The 14,425-nt window shown below is 46.2% G+C and overlaps 1 protein-coding gene across 3 annotated transcripts in view; it reads right to left on the bottom strand.

The window, feature by feature from the left end:
* Positions 1-5,952: 5,952 nt before the first annotated feature.
* The window catches only part of LOC126545338 (N-acetylneuraminate (7)9-O-acetyltransferase), a 178,613-nt gene continuing 170,140 nt past the window's right edge, over positions 5,953-14,425 (bottom strand). For all 3 annotated transcript variants that reach the window (XM_055061157.1, XM_050193149.3, XM_050193148.3), the window contains one exon: positions 5,953-6,254. In XM_055061157.1, coding sequence (XP_054917132.1) covers positions 6,003-6,254 — 252 coding nt within the window. In that variant the 3' untranslated portion in view covers positions 5,953-6,002. The remainder of the gene's footprint in view (positions 6,255-14,425) is intronic.

Below are 14,425 nucleotides of genomic sequence, written 5' to 3'. Positions count from 1 at the left end.
CTCCAGCCGATCACCGTCCCTGTGGAACCGTTCTTTCGTGTTGGATTAGACCTCCTCGGTCCCTTTCCCACGTCATCCTCTGGGAACAAATGGGTAGCCGTCGCAACTGATTACGCCACCCGATACGCTATCACGCGGGCTCTCTCCACCAGTTGCGCCACTGACGTCGCAGACTTTCTCTTGCGTGACATTATCTTACTTCATGGCGCCCCGCGACAGCTGCTTACTGACCGTGGTCGTAACTTTCTCTCGAAAGCTATCGCCGACATTGTGCGTTCCTGCTCCACTCAACACAAGCTGACTACCTCATACCATCTTCAAACCAATGGCCTGACAGAGCGGTTAAACGGTGCTCTTGCCGATATGCTGTCCAAGTACGTTTCCGAGGAACACCACGACTGGGACATTGCCCTTCCTTATGTCACATTTGCGTATAATTCTTCCCGGCACGACACTGTCGGATTTTCTCCATTTCATCTACTGTACGGTCGCGAACCGACCTTGCCCCTCGACACGGCACTTCCTCCTGCTGCGATCACAACAAGCGAGTATGCGCGCGACGCCATCGCCCTCGCCGACCATGCACGCCAGCTTGCCCGTACTCGACTGACGGCCTCGCAAACCACCAAGCAGCGTCAGTACAGCGCCCGCCACCGTGACGGTACAATTTTCGCCTGGTGCGCTCGTGCTCCTGTGGTCACCCTGCCGTCACGTCGGACTTTCAGAAAAGCCCCTTTCGCGATACACAGGGCCCTACCGCGTGCTGCGCCAGGTGACGCCTGTGACGTACGAAATTGCTCCTGTGAGCTCAACCTCGTCCTCTACTCTGGCATCTAGTGATGTCGTGCACGTCAATAGGCTCAAGCCCTACTACACTGCTTCCGAGTCCGGCCTTTAGTCGCTCCGGGACGGCGCTTTTGCCGCCGGGGTAGTGCTACGGAACAGTATTTCCAATGACGAAGAGGCGAGCAGTGAGAAGACGACGACGACGATTGGAGGCTAGCGCGGGTTGTTGCCTCTTGGCCATATGCGGCGTATTCCCTTGTAAATATACAGTAGAATCTCGTTAAACGGAACCTCAAGGGGCCGGGAAAATATGTTCGGCTTATCAGGAGTTTCGTTTAGAGAGAGAAGGTTCAGGATTTCGCAATCCGTTCCAGACTGCTTGGTCCCGACGAGGCAGGCGTGCGCGCAATTGGCAGTCTCCGCTGAAGCGGATCTCAGATGCAAAAACTAGTTATTAAAGAGGACGGTACGCTCTGGGCACAAACTTTATTGCACAAAAGCGGTAAGCAATGAACTTTTTTTCAGAGCACTACTTTTCAGAGCCGTGTTGCTCGCCAGTCGGCGCATGCCGTCGTGTCTGCAACGGCAGCCTCCCCTGAAACGGCACGACACACTATGCCATTCCGATCTTTAAATCTCGTCAACCATCCTTCGCTGCACGAGAAACCTTCGATGCCGAGCTGCAAAACAAATTCTTCTGCTTTCGCGCGAATGAGTGGACCACCCATCGGAATGTTTTCTCTGCGGGCTCTCCGCAGCCAAACCACCAGGCACTTCTCCAGATCTTCGTGGTTGGCCACCCGCAGTCGTTTTCTTTGAGGGCCAAAGCGTGACGTCTCGAAAGCCTGCCGCAGCTTATCCTTGTCCTGAAGTATCCTCGTGAGGCTGCTCTTGGGGACGGCGTGCTTCGTCGCAAGCGTTGTTCTTGTGAAGCGACTAGAAGCGACCACTCTCGAAGTCGTTGATTATCTCCATCTTCCTTTCCAACGTAAGGGCATTGTGAGGTCGCTTCTGCGCTGCCATCAGGTGCTGACTTCGCGACGAAATGTCGCAGACGACGCTAAACAGCGGATGTAAGGCTTAAACAACAGCAAGCGCACCGTGACTACCGTGACAGAAAGCAAGCGGTGCGGTTACAGTGTGCGAGAAAACCGGAAACGTTCAAAGACAGAAACGTGACAGAAACCAATAAGTAGTGGGGAGACAGTGATGCGTACCGCGATGGGGCTCTGCGTGAACGTCAAGTTGCGGTTTCGAGTCTATTTTCGGTTCTGTTTATACGGTGGTCTGAAAATTCGAGTTCCGGTTAACGGGTTTTTTTTACATTGTCTTAATACAAAACCAACCAACTGCGAGGCGTTTGTTCCGTTTAAGCGTTGATTCCGTTTAACCGATTTCCGTTTATCGAGATTCTACTGTACTTGTATATATCTTTTCGTCTGCGTCTTCCTCCGTAACAATATCAAAGAATTTTTTTTCATGTCATAGCAAAGGCATAGGCAGGAAGAATAAACTCAGTTTAGAATGCTGTCTCAAATAAAAATTTTGCTCAAGTAAAAAAATATTTGGGACCCTCTATGACCATCCTTATTCAAACACGTTTGCCAAGTCACAAAGCAGACTGAAGCTACAATACAATGCAACAATTGGTTTTCATATTTATTTTTTACTAACGAGAGCAACTTGCCACACTAGAAAAACACAAGTGGATGTTTTTCTTTACATTTATTTTTGAATAAAGGCAACATTTACAAAAATGACGGAAGCAGTGAATATTTTCTTTTACTACTTGGCTAGTTATAATCTAGATATTCCTTTGTGACTTTAAGCGCCATCTAGGGGAAAATCTGAAGAAACTGTAGCAAAAGTAACACAAACAAACAATCTCCGAGTTTGGGGACAGCTGAAGTTTGCTGCATACTTGCTCTGCCACACTATACTAGCTGCCAGAACACCCTATGTATCTCCACCACCTGTTGTTATGATTGGCGTTCAGCATTGTTATATCCGGCATCCCTTCTTGATTAATGCTCCACTGGCAAGCATTCAGCTATGAAAGGCTCTTCACGCTGCATCACTTTCTCAGGACCAGGGAGCAGGCGACTAAATCAGCGTAACCAAAGCTGATGGGCAAGATGAGCGCCCGCCTGGATTAGACGGGACCCAACCTAGACCGTGACTCAAACAAAAGAGCTCACCACAGGTGACATCGGCCGCCACCCTTCGTGGAAGCAACAACTACTGTGAATACCACTTTACTGGAACCTAATCCTGAGAAGCGGACTGTCACAGATGGCCCACTAATTGATAAAAGGGGGCCAACGTCGAGGACTTCAACGGGAATGACTTCGACATCAAGTTCCAAGCTTGCCACGTCGTCACCTCGTATATGTGGGGGCATTCATGCAACATTCGAGGCAGAGTCTGACGGAACAATGCGACATCATAGGTGGGATTTTGCAAATGGTTCAACAATAGTGGTTGGCGAAAAAGAACAGCGAATTTCTCCAACGAGAGAAAGGGGAAAAAGAAGTGCATAGAAAGTGTATCTTGAGTGTTGTGGGGGTGTGCTCCGACTCGAACTAGTGCTTCTAGGTGTACGGGTGCTCCTACTCATGCTCGTACTAGTACTGGTGCTCGTGCTCGTACTTGTAAACCATAACCATGTAAATTTGTAAATAAGCCCCTTTTCTCATCTCTTGGACATTGGCGCGGATCTCTATCAGCCACATCATCAGCCACGAAATCGTAATGGCTGCTCCGACACCGAGTCGCAACAACTGGTTGACAGCGGTAGGATACGCTACCCTGGGTCCCAACACTGTGTTCATGTATATTTTACGGAAGCATTTGAGTGCCGCCATCTTCAGCTGCTGCCGTTTTCTATACGCAACAATCCAAATGCACCCATTCAGACTCAAACCAACCTATGTTATAGCTAATAGAAGGGGGGTGCAAATTAGTACATACAGAGACGAAGGAGACAGGATGAGCGCCAATAGCTATGCATCACCAAATAGCCCAACAAAAAGTGCTCCTATGACCTCAGTACACGTATAATGCACAGACAGAGTGGTGAACTCGCTCACTCGACTCAAACCGACCCCTGAGTAGAGGTGAGTCGAATTGGGTGTGGATCTGAATCTAGTCCCGGTAAACCCCAGATAGCCAGAGTGTGGGCAAAATACCGTATATACGCACGTAATGAACACACTTTTTTTCCCAATATACTGAAGCAAAGTTGGAGGTGCGTTCATTATGCGGGGCAAGTTTCATGGAGACATTTTTAAAACCGAAAAAATGGAAAAGTAAGACGGTAATTATTTGGAACACACTTAAGATAACTTATCTTTGCAGTGAAAATACATGTATACCATTTGCAAACTGTAACTTCACTCCCCATCGGAACCACCAGACCTGCCGTTCAGGTCGCTGGCCGCTTCATCCACATCGTGGTTCCACCAAAGAATCTTTTTTTTTTTAAAGAACCAACGTGGCAGCTGCTGCCCGAAGTCGGCATGGCCTAGGCCAAACGCGCGCGCCAAAACTGAATGCACGCTCCGAACGGTGATCTCTGATTGTACCCCAGTTTGTCCTCGCAGCCGCTTCCGTGGCCTTATGCCATTATCGCAAGCATCATGTTGAAGTGCGCGCCTATTTTGACAGGCACGCTGTGTGTGTCTTTTTTCTTGACTGTCCTGCTCATCGGCATGTCAAAGTTCATTGTTGTCCAATCAGTGTTTCCGTTTTGTGAGCAGATAAACTCTGTCCCACAGCAGGCGTATAACTCAACTTAAGGCCCATCACACACATCGAAACCCAAAGCAAGCAGAAAAGCGAGCCACAGACACATGAATTCGACACTACACTTGACAGTGACCACTATGCCGATCAAGTACCGGCCGCCCCTTCGTCACTACTTCCCATGCGCCGTGCCTGGCCATGCATCCTGCACGCACACCCCTATTACGTCAGTGTGAAGTACGTAAACTGCATATGTTGCAGAGGGCCAACTAGTTAATGTTTTTTCTCTCTCGAATGGGCGAGGTGCCTTCGCGCCGACACTGGCAGAAAGGATGCGTTCAGCATTAAGTGTGCTTGCTTTAAACACATGTGCGAGAGTCCAAGAGTGTTGTCGCTCTGAAAAACTACAGCATGGCCGTTCAATTGTGAGGCTGCGCAGTAGAAAAGCTGGGGATGCGTTCATTACGTGAGTAAATAGGGTAAAGCACATTTGAAACACATGCAATTGAATTTGTTTTTGAGTCGACCAAACTATGTGCAAGGATAATTCCACATGATCTCTAGCGAATCTATGCTTGCATCCAGGCTGATTAGAAACAATGAGCCTGAGTGAGGACATGCAAACGATGGACTCATGTACGTCAAGTGAAACAAAAAGAAATCACAGCACATTGTTCAAGTCTACTTTTGTGAAATAAATACGAGCTTCAGTTAAAGTTATGTCTGGTTGGGCATTGTGTGCTCCTTATACATCTCTGTCCAGGTTTAAGGCATGGTTGTAGGTCGGAGTACTCTTTGTGAGTACACTCGTTTATACACATATTCATTTCGCAGCCGTGAGTGTTAATGAGGAAGAGGGAGAGCAGACGGAAGTAGGAGCAGAAGTGCGTGGATATGAGCAGGAATTTGGGTGACTGTCAGTAAGCGAACAACTGTTGCCGAGTGTAACTGTCGCTAAGTGGACATACTAGTGGGTATGAGTTAACATTTGAACACAAGGGAGTGAGGGTGCACGAGTGCTAGTGGATGAGTTTCAGTGGAAGTACCGATGCAATGAGTACAAATGAGTGCAATTCATTAGTGGTGTGCAGGAGTGGGTGCAAGTATAACGTTAGTTCCTGTGGCTGCAGCTTGCTAACTCATGATTTGAGTCCACGAATCCATTTGTGATTCTGAGCGAGCCTTGGGGCAAGTATGGATCCAAATTATTCCAAATAGGTGCCCCCGAGAGGCTTCAGTTATGTAAATACTTGATCACATGTTTAGGCTGCAGAGCCCACTAAAATATAGGACAGCTTTATACTGCCGCCACAAGAGATGTGCATCGCAAGAATCCTAGTGTGCTGTTCACAGCCGTACTAATATGCATCATCACTTTTGCATAAACACTATGGTGTTCAGGTTGTGAAAACATCCCAGCCATTTGCAATCTGTGAGGCTTTATTCCACTCCTCAATGCCAGCACTTTCCCTTCAAAACATGCCGTCGTGGACACCAATGGGCACCAAGAGCAGGCCAAAGATGACCACATTGCGCACCAGGTACTTCCAGTCAGCGGGCACGGCCAATGGCATGAGGCGTGCCGTCAGCACGTGCACCTCATGTGCCACGCACACCAGCACCAGAGAGGTGACCATCACATTGAGCACAGGGTAGCCAGGCACCAGGACCAGCACTCCATGGGTGTCTGCTGCCAGCCAGATGTGGTACTGCGCAATGAACAGCTGCGCCCACCCAGCCAAAGCATGTAGAAATTAACTGTGCCAAAGAGCTGAACCATAGTTGAGCATCACGAGGAGCTTTCATTTCCCTTTATAACCCTCATCCCATAATCAAGACTAAATCCCTCTTGATCAGCTGCTCACATGTGTCACTGCCTCATTTATAAACTCAACATAATTACTTGAATGAATCACGCATATCTTTTTTTTTTTCAGGACTTTCAAGAACGTGTAAGAACAGGTGCTCCAACAGAAGCCTGCCTCACTAGCGTTGGACACCATAAGATGGCACATGCAACTAGGAGGCTGGGGCACTGACACACACTAGGCATCATGCTGGATGTTGCAGCCTGCACTTTTTAGGAGAGTGTTTTTAATTTTACTGTCGTGTTACAAAAGCTTAAAAGGCAATTTATAATTGTTGCTGTGCTTTCCTGAATTTTTAAAACAAATGCGTATAGTATAGGACGATACAGTTTCGCTTTCAACAAGCATACAGCATTTCACTCAATGCGATGCTCAGAGTTTGCGTCTTTTGCTGAAGCAGCTAGCAATTTCATTTGACTAGTTCTACTTGAACAAAAGACCAATTAATGGTCACTGTATGCTGTGTTCTTGCTTTTATTTTATATGGAGGCAGTGTGCTAAGGAGTTCCCTGCAAATGAGTTGTAGCATAAGCGCCTTCGTGCAGTGTAGATAATTAACTTTCGTATATTTAACTGTTCTGTAGGTGCAAGTGAAAATGAAATGTAGCGAGTTTGCCATACGATTTCTATGCAGAAGACCTAAGCTCTTGAAGCCATGAATTGAAAGGTGCCGTATTTCTTGTAAACCATGCTGTCGTGCCTCATGTGTATATTGTTCCATGCATCCTTTAATAAAATAGTCATGAAAGGAGTGCTTGTTGCCCTTGCTTTTTTTTATTAAAAATTATTGAGGGAACAGATAGATATGAAAGCAATTTGTAAGCCAAAGAGGATGTCAACTGATATTCAGGAGGCACACACCTTGTGTGGCCTTTCTCACAACTGGGTTTCACATAAGCTCAGCCTACTTTCTCAAATTTCCTCTGCTGGAAATGCTGGCAGAACAACTACACTGTGCACTATCGTTCATGTGATTGTCCCATATGCTGGGTTGAAGTGCTTCCTTTGCACATGTAGTCTTTGGTTGTAGGACTCATTCTTCACGCTCCATGGAAACATCCTGTCATGCTCAGCTCTACTCTTTTGGGACACTAAACAACAAAACTTTCCTTTTACAAGGGATATACCCATTGTTGCAGTTTTGCACAAAACACTTCTTGTCCAAAATCCATCTCAGTCCATCTCTGCCAGGCAGCGTCACATCTCAAGAGGCAGACCACCCTCTTCCCTCTCTTGCAACTTAGCCTTTGTCATTTGCCATTATTTATACTATCATTTACAGTGGACCTCGGATACTATATTGAATCCTGACATATCAAGTTGGATTTACCCGACTCTGACACGCAGATTTTTTTCAAGAAATTGGGTTCAAAAACTGCCTGCACATTACAATCACGTAAAAAACCAAAACCGTGTTTTCGGCACTGGCAACAACCTATCGTCAGAGGCATGGTCAGAGGCAATGATGACATGGTCATCGACATCACAAGATAGCGGCGAGTCGTGGTCGAAAGCATGGGCAGATGGGCAGCGCCCATCAAACGATGTTGTGAAGTTGTTCAGAGCGGTGGCGAATAATGTGCACATTTATAGGGCTTCTGGCCTTAATATCAAACTGAAAAGCGTGCAGCGCACGCACCAGGCAAAAGAGTGGTTACTGCGGTGTTCTGAGACCGTGTGTTGCGGCCTGCGGCATAGCGAACAGATGAACGGTGGATGCAAATGAGAAGACTGTGGATGGCGCCATGGTGGGCCATAGAAAGTGGAATGTTGCCAGACAGGACCGAACCAACAGGCTTCAGGGAGCTGACAAGCTGGAGAAGTGCCAGGGTAAAAAGACAAGCGACTCTAGCGACACCGAGAGCAATGAAGCTGAATGGGTGGAGTGCACAGAATGCAAAGCATGAGTGACCCTTGCGGAGACACTCTTCAAGTCGGTGCATGAAGCACATGCTGCGCTCAAATACAAATGCAAGCGGTGCGTGAGGTTGACCTTTTTTCAAGCAGAAATGACCCAGTGGGTTAAGCAGGTCAGAGAGGAATGGGTTTTGCGAATGGAAACGGCACAGAAGAAAGTCAAAGATGTTCGAGATGCACATGCAAAACCACTCGAAGCACTGCAATCCTAATTGAAAAACGAGACCCAGAAAAGAGGTGAGCTTGAAGAAAGAGTAAGCAGCTATGTCAGATGTTATTTGAAGTGTCTCCTCCTGTGCAAGACACATCTGAGACAGCTGGAGTAGCAGTTGCGGAAAACAACAGTGTATAGACTCCACAAGGACCAAGAGCTGCGAAGGGGCTTGAAGCCTGATCAGTTGTGGAGAAAGAGCACCCAGGAAGGAGCAGTGAATGTGAGTGGACTGTCAATAAGAGAGAACAGGGGAGAAGAAAGCAATGACAAGATTCCATCATGTGACAGCCAGAATAGAAACTATGAAAAAAGACCAAGAAAGATCGAGTCACAAACAGAAGGTTGGAGGAAGGAGGAGAAAAAAAAAAGAAAAGCAAAAGACACAGACAGAGTGGAGCCCCTGTGGTAAGTGACCAAGCACAAGAATCGGCAAATGCAACGAGGCAGCTGAACAGTGTCAACACACAAGGAGTGGAAAACACAAGTGCATATGTTTGGTGACATGAATGCTTACATCATATGTAACCTAGCCGAAGAAGAAGCGAGAAAAGTGATTCCGAAGACGAAGTGGGGAGCGGGGATGAGCTGAAATAAACAGAGATGGCCGCCTTGTCGGTCTAGCAACCTGTTCTGTTACAAATTTAGCACAGTCGCATATGGAACCTTGTGCTACTCGCCTGAGCCGCACTGATTTTCCATGGACAATGTGCACTGACGTTAGTTTTTCGTGATAAGCCGGTGAATGTTGCAGTTTGTCTACAGTGAAAAGCGGTCCTGCTTGCGTGAGCACTTGTCATATTGAAGTCATACTACTGCAACTTGTCTACCTGAAGTCGAATGCTGGTGAGGGCTTTCAAGATTGTTACGAGTGATACCCAACATGACACAAATGTCGTGCGCTCTTGCGAGCTTCATGGTTCCACCACAGCAAATCCGTCTTCACGAAAATGGAAGTAATCTCTCGTAACTGCGATTTTGAGGATCACAGTGCAAGTGCGCTGACGCACAATGTAATGAAGTTGCAAAAACTGAATAGCCAGCATCAGCAGCAACTATTTGATTCTTTATTGCAAGCAAACTTTCAGCAAATGAGGATGACACCCATGCAGCTTGTCAGGCCAGAGGTCTACGACTGGTTGTACAAGAAGTGCCCAGGAATGGCTTGATTTTTACGAATACGCATGTGACAGGAATTGCTGGCAAGAGGATAAAGACAACGTTATGAACATGTGTCTGTACTTGGGAGGTAGCGCAAAGATTTGGCGCGAGCTTCTGAAAAAGGTGACCGCCCGTGGGATGAGTGGAAACAGAGCTTTTTTTTTCATTCAGTGAGAACAAGTTTTAAAGCTGGGATAAAGCTATGTCATATAAGTACAACTCCGGGCTCGTTCTTGACTATTTTTTTTGAGAAATGGAGACTGCTGCATTTAGCTGACTCTGCTCTATCCCAGGCTTCATTGGTCGCGCTCATTATGCTGGGACTTCTGGAAGACATGCGCTGTCATGTTCAGCTTCAAAAGTCAAACAACACAGAAGAGTTACTACAGAATATAAAAGAGGTGTGTTATAATGTTGAGCAACCTGTGAGCAGTTATGATAATGTGAAATCCCAAGATGAACTGGCCCCACCAAATAAACAAGTCGCATATCAAGAGGAGAGCAGGAAGGCAGCTACACATACCTCCGATTACAATTCACCGTGACCACAACACAAAATATTTCTTGTAGAGCGCACGAACTTGGTATATATTCCAGTGCACGTAAATGGAAAAGAAGTCAGCGCGTTGGTTGACAGTGGAGCTTCCATCACCATTGTGAACAAGAAACATATTCCGGACTTGAACCCAGTGAAAGGTTACGACGGCAAAAAGCAAGTGCACAATGAGTCGGCGGAGGTAATCGTCACGTGTCAGAGCAAGAGTATCAAAACCAGAGCATTGGTCCTCAATGGAGTAAAATATCAAATGATTTTGTCCCGCCCAGTAATGCAAGAACTCCGTCTAAATCTTTATTGGGATGGCCAAGTTATTACTCAAGATGATCCCCAGTTATCATCATTCCCCCTATTTAGTGAAAGCCTTCAGAAGCCCGCTACAGTGGATGACGTCCCCAGGATGCAGCTGGAGCTCCTCTGTGTAGGAGGCTATCCTAAGGCTACATCCAAGTTCAAAGTACCGTTCGAGCTTCGAGATACAACAGTTGTGAAACGGAAGACTTATAACATGTCGTGAGATAAGAAGATATGGCTCAAGGAGGAACTGCAGATGCTGATGTTATCCAACCGTCCACATCTACCTTTGCATCACCCATCACTATAGCACCGAAAGAAGACAGAAGATATAGACTTTGCACTGATTACCATCAAATTAACAAACAAACTGACCTGTTCCCTTTCCCGATGCCACACATCGACGAAATTATCAACGAAACTGGTGGTTGCAGCATCTTCTCTCGCTTGGATCTTTGCAAGGGTTTTTGGCAAGTGCCTTTAGTAGAGGAGACCAACAAGTTTTCAGCATTTGTGACACTTTCTGACATATATGAATATAATAGACTGCCTTTTGGTTGGAAGAATTCACCAGCTTGGTTTCAAAAGCTGATGAATAATGTTTCGAAGCCACATCTTGGACGCTTTTGCAACGTCTGCATTGATGACATTATAGTTTACTCGAGGTCAGAAAAAGAGCACTCGAAGCACTCTGAGCACTTGGCCACTATTGTGCAATCTGCTTAGTGATGCAGATCTGAAGATAAACAAAAGAAAAAGTAAATTCTTCAAGCCTCAGGTAGTTTTTCTTGGAAGGGTGTTTGATGGTGTCACCAGGAGCACCAAACACGAGTCGGTGCAACGAATCTCAAAGCTTATGAAGCCACATGATCTGCATTCACTCAAAGTGTTTCTTAGACTTGCTGGCCACTTTAGAGCATTTATCAAAGATTTTGCTAAAATAGCAAAATATTTGACTGAACTGATCAATAATGGTGTCCCTTTTCTCTGGACGGAAGAATGTGAGGCAGCCTACCAGGAACTTGTACATCGTATATCGTCTGAACCAGTGTTTACGTTACCTGACTTCAGTGTGCCCTTTAAGATGAATACTGATGCATCTAACTACGGTACTGGGGCAGTCTTACACCAAAGAGACACATGACTTTCCCAGAGTCAGCAGCTACGAGTGACAGGTTATTATTCTTACACCTTCAGCCCTCATCAAGTTAATTATACTACGACCAAGAAAGAGGCCCTGGCTGTTTTAACGGCAGTGCGCTATTTTCGGTCATATATAGATGGAAGAAAGTTTAAATTGTATACAGATCATCAAGCCTTGCCTTACCTCCTGAACATGTCGGAACCAAGAGGGAAGCTTGCTCATTGGATAGATGAACTACAACAATATGACTTCGAAATATTCCATCGTTCAGGCAGCCATTTGACAGATGCTGATGCATTGTCTCGACTGGCAATTAAGCTCCCACATGAGATGATTAATATGACCAAGCTGTGGGAAGGATGTGACGGCTTATTTTTTGAGAACGGCAAATTCATGGTACCCGAGACTCTTGTTTCAAAAATACTCCACCTGTACCACAACACTCCAGAGTCCGGCGGCCACGATGGTTTCTGGCGCACATACAACAAGGTTCAAAGGTTTAGATGGAAACACATGAAAAGACACATTGAAAACTATTAAGGTCATGCCATTTGTGCCAGATAAACAAAGCCACGTACCAGCCACGACCAGATGAGCTTGTGTTGCCTGAACACTCAGACAAACCTTTTGAAGTCATACATGTAGACTTCGCCGAGCTGAAAAAGTCCAGGTGTACGCAAAACTCAGTCATTTCTGGTCGCAATAGATCAATGTACCTGAATGGTGGCTGCACAGCTCGGCAAGGAAGATTCAAACACTGTCACAGCCCTCCTTTACAGAGGTATATTTTCCAATTTGAAGGTTGTGATATCGGACAATGGGCCTGCATTCATTAGCAGGAAGATTCAAGAGTGGGCAGAGAACCGTGGCATCACACTGAGGCGTTGTGCGCCCTATCACTCGCAGGGAAATGGAATGGTAGAGAGGGTGATACGCGATTTGAAACAATTTGTGTCGATGTATCCAAATTTTTAAGACGGCTGGCAATGTTGCCTCGAAGCGGCTGTGGCTCATCATAACAGGACTCATACAAGCAGTCTTGGGTGCAGTCCGCATTTTGCTGCCTATGGTGAGGTTCCAACGCTAAGCGCAGACAAAGAACTTGGAATTGCAGACAGGCTAATGCTAACTGAGCATTGCAAAACATGTCAGGAGCGATACAGATATAGAAAAGCCATGAAGTTTCGCTTTGACAAGTGGCGCCAAGGCCATACACCAGATGTTGGACTACAAGACCTTGTGCTCGTTCGAAAAAGACTACCGGCCAGTGAAGCAAAGATTCTTGGACTTTCTGAAGTAGTGAAGTTATCGGTGCAACAAGGTGTACTCGAGACTGCGGGGTACATAAATAATGGACAGCTGGAGTTTGCGGCCATAAGCAACATTCTTCGTTATCACCCCAGGAGGAGTGATGCAGAAAAGTGGGGAAGTGTAACCTAGCTGAAGAAGAAGTGAGAAAGGTGATTCCAAAGATGAAGAAGTGGAGGGCGGGGATGAGCTGAAGTAAATAGAGATGGCCACCTTGTCAGTCTGGTTACCTGTTCTGTTACATCATAAAGCACACAACACGAAAAGAAACAAACCAAGACAACAGGGTTCAATTCCATACCCAGGCTCGAGCATCGTTGGATGCCCTGTGGAAAGAGGTGGAAGAAATAATCAATGGTGAGAATACACCAGAAACCATGACTGTACTACATGCTGGACTAGTGGACCCGACTGAAAAAGGTAGGACTTCTGCAGACAGCGTGACAGAAGTTACAAACAAGACCAGGGGCTGGCAAGGAAGGGTACAACAGCACCATTACGTTGTTTATGCCCTGCCTGAATGCCATGAGAATGCAGAGCGGCAAAAAAAAGTGTACGAGCTTTAATAAGAACATGCAGAAAGCGTGCAAGTCCCTTGGAGAAAAGGTGAAGTTTGTCAGGATAGCAAGGGCAGCGGACAAGCAGATCCACCAAAACAAACAAGTACCACGAACAAGCAGTGGCTGACCTAGGAAAATGCCTTGAGCACAGAATATGTGCTCTAAAAATGGGCGAATAAAACTGTATAGTATTGTATTGTATGTGCTTTTTTAGGACTATGAGCTAAGAGAAACCACATGACAGAGATGAGGGGTTGACGAACCGAACAACCAAGACTGGCAACAAACTCAACTCGCCTAATCACATTGATGATGTGGCAACTACTGTTCCAAATGAGATCTGGCCAAAGCCACCACAAGAGGAGTCAACCAGAGTGGTGGACAAAGGCATGAAATGCCAAGACACAAATAGTAGTTGGCTGCCACGGACCTAGGAGACTCCAGAGGTACAGAAACAAAGGGAAGAAACATGAGTTTCGCACTTCATTCTTAAATTCTAAATGGTCGAGCATTGATTCTGCTATTAGAGTGTTTTAGCAGTGCCGCATTGCGGTACGGTAAGTGCGGTATATGGTACGGTATTATCATTCCGTGCTAATCTACCGTGATGACCGAAGACGTTTTAGCGGCGTGTGCTGCTTGATACGTACAGTAATGTGATAATGATGATAATGGCTAACACTGGGGCTTTGCAGAATACAATAACTATGCGCTGAGCGCGAAATATTCATTTTGACGACTACTAGAAAGCTTTAGCTTGTATATACATGCATTATTTTTTACAGAAGTGCCTGGCTACGGCAAACATAGATGCCAGTCACAAGGCCGGTAGCGACATCTTGCGACACTTTGTCCTGCAACACGTGAAACATTATT

Source organism: Dermacentor andersoni, chromosome 1, assembly GCF_023375885.2.
Source record: "Dermacentor andersoni chromosome 1, qqDerAnde1_hic_scaffold, whole genome shotgun sequence".
In the NCBI taxonomy this organism is placed as follows: domain Eukaryota; kingdom Metazoa; phylum Arthropoda; class Arachnida; order Ixodida; family Ixodidae; genus Dermacentor; species Dermacentor andersoni.
Note: the sequence above shows the minus strand (reverse complement) of the source record. Positions and strands in the feature narration are given on the sequence as shown.